This window comes from Sinocyclocheilus grahami, unplaced genomic scaffold (assembly GCF_001515645.1).
Source record: "Sinocyclocheilus grahami isolate Dianchi unplaced genomic scaffold, SAMN03320097.WGS_v1.1 scaffold2644.1, whole genome shotgun sequence".
Taxonomy (NCBI): Eukaryota; Metazoa; Chordata; class Actinopteri; order Cypriniformes; family Cyprinidae; genus Sinocyclocheilus; species Sinocyclocheilus grahami.
Window position 1 is genome coordinate 40,942 of NW_015507823.1, and position 1,909 is coordinate 42,850.

General features: G+C 34.3%; 1 protein-coding gene across 1 annotated transcript in view; it reads right to left on the reverse strand.

Annotated features, from left to right (window-relative positions):
• Window positions 1–1,909, reverse strand: part of LOC107575444 (ras GTPase-activating-like protein IQGAP3) — a gene marked incomplete at its 5' end in the record, with an annotated part of 35,840 nt that overhangs the window by 33,517 nt on the left and 414 nt on the right. Inside the window, one exon of the mRNA XM_016261821.1 lies at window positions 270–347. Coding sequence (XP_016117307.1) covers window positions 270–347 — 78 coding nt within the window. The remainder of the gene's footprint in view (window positions 1–269; window positions 348–1,909) is intronic.

Here is a 1,909-nt window from a genome sequence, read left to right on the forward strand (position 1 = left end):
ATGCGTTATACAGAGGCAAGAGGAAAATAAAAAATACCATCGAAACACAGCAAGTTCCCCTCAGACATACATTCATATAAACTCCTAACCCTAACTGAATCGTGATTTGTTTAGCATCTCAAACGATTTGAATTGTCACATATTTAAATCAATTTTCAACCGACTCGCGGTTAATCGTTACATCTGTACTCATTAGAGTTCATGTTGGTGCTGTAGAGCGATTGCAGAGGCATCATGGGATAAAACGCAAGCAGAAGAGTGTGGTTTACCGTCGGCAGGCCGACCTCCATCATGGCGCTCCTCCAGTGGTTGATGTTGTCCGTGTGACGGAACTGAAGCCCAGAGGCCTGAGCACGAGACATCAGATCATGTTTAACATCAACGACAGCAATGCAAGATCTCATTGAGGACAGAACTGCACAATCAATCACTACCCTGTCATTTCTGCCTCCTAACGGAACAGTGCACCCAAAAAATGATCTGCTTCCAAACCTGTGTGACTTTTTCTTCCGTGATATTTTGAAGAATGTTTTGAACACTTATAAACACTACAAAAATATAGAGTACAAAAAATGTCTCGAATTCATTTTTCAGTTCAAAAATCTTAACATTAATGTATTTAAAAAAGCAAAATAACTTAAGATATTAAGTCTTGTTTTCTGAAAAATATATCCAAATTTTAAGCGAGAACAAATATGCGACCCTGGAGCACAAAACCAGGCATAAGGGTCTTTTTTTATTTAGATGTATACATAATCTGAAAGCTGAATAAATAATCTTTCCATTGATGTATGGTTTGTTAGGATCGGACAATATTTGAAAATCTGGAATCTGAGGGTGCAAAAAAATCTAAATATTGAGAAAATCATCTTTAAAGTTGTTCAAATGAAGTTCTTAGCAATGCATATTACTAATCAAACATTAAGTTTTGATATATTTACGGTAGGAGATTTACTAAATATCTTCACGGAACATGATCTTTACTTAATATCCTAATGATTTTTGGCATAAAAGAGAAATGTATAATTGTGACCCATACAATGTATTGTTGGCTATTGCTACAAATATCCCCCAGCGACTTAACACTGCTTTTGTGCTGCAGGGACACGTATTCGCCAATAGAGTCTGAAAAAGAAACTTCAAAGTGAATGCAAGTTTTTTTTTCTGACCAATTAGCAGGCATTTGTTCTTGTTTTCAGCAAAAACTCACTCAATTTGAATGCGCTTCTCAGAAAACAAGACTTAATGTCTCGTAGTATTGCATCTCCAATAAATGCGTCTTGACTTAAGAAGGTTTAGATATTTGTGCTGGAAAACAATGAGGATAAACTGCAGTTTTTGCAGTGTACGGACAAAAACAAAAAAATACAATGGAAGTCAATGGGAACCAACATTATTTGGTTCTTCAAAATATCTTCTTTTGTGTTCATACTGGTTTGGAACAAAATGAGAGCGACTAAATGACGACAGAATTATCATTTTTAATTGAACTATTCCTTTAAACACTGAAAATAGCTATTTTCTTGCTTGGTGTCTAATACAAATACCTAAACATTCTTAAAACAAATACATTTATCTAAAAAGCAAAATGACATAAGATATAAAGTCTTGCGGTCTAAAAAATGCATCAAAATGAAGTGAGTTTATGCTTTGAATTAAGTTGATTTTGACCCCAGTGACACATTTGTTCTTATTTGATACATTTTTCAGAAAACAAGACTTTATATTTTTATGCAATTTTGATTTTATGTTGGATTTAGAATGTTTATCTATTTCTGCTGGAAAACAGGATACTTTTTTTGGCAGCGATACATAACCCACTGATGCCAAAGTAGAGCTGCACAATTAATCGAATTTCTAATCACGATTACAATTATGAAGCTACAATTACGTGATCGTGCAAAGTCCA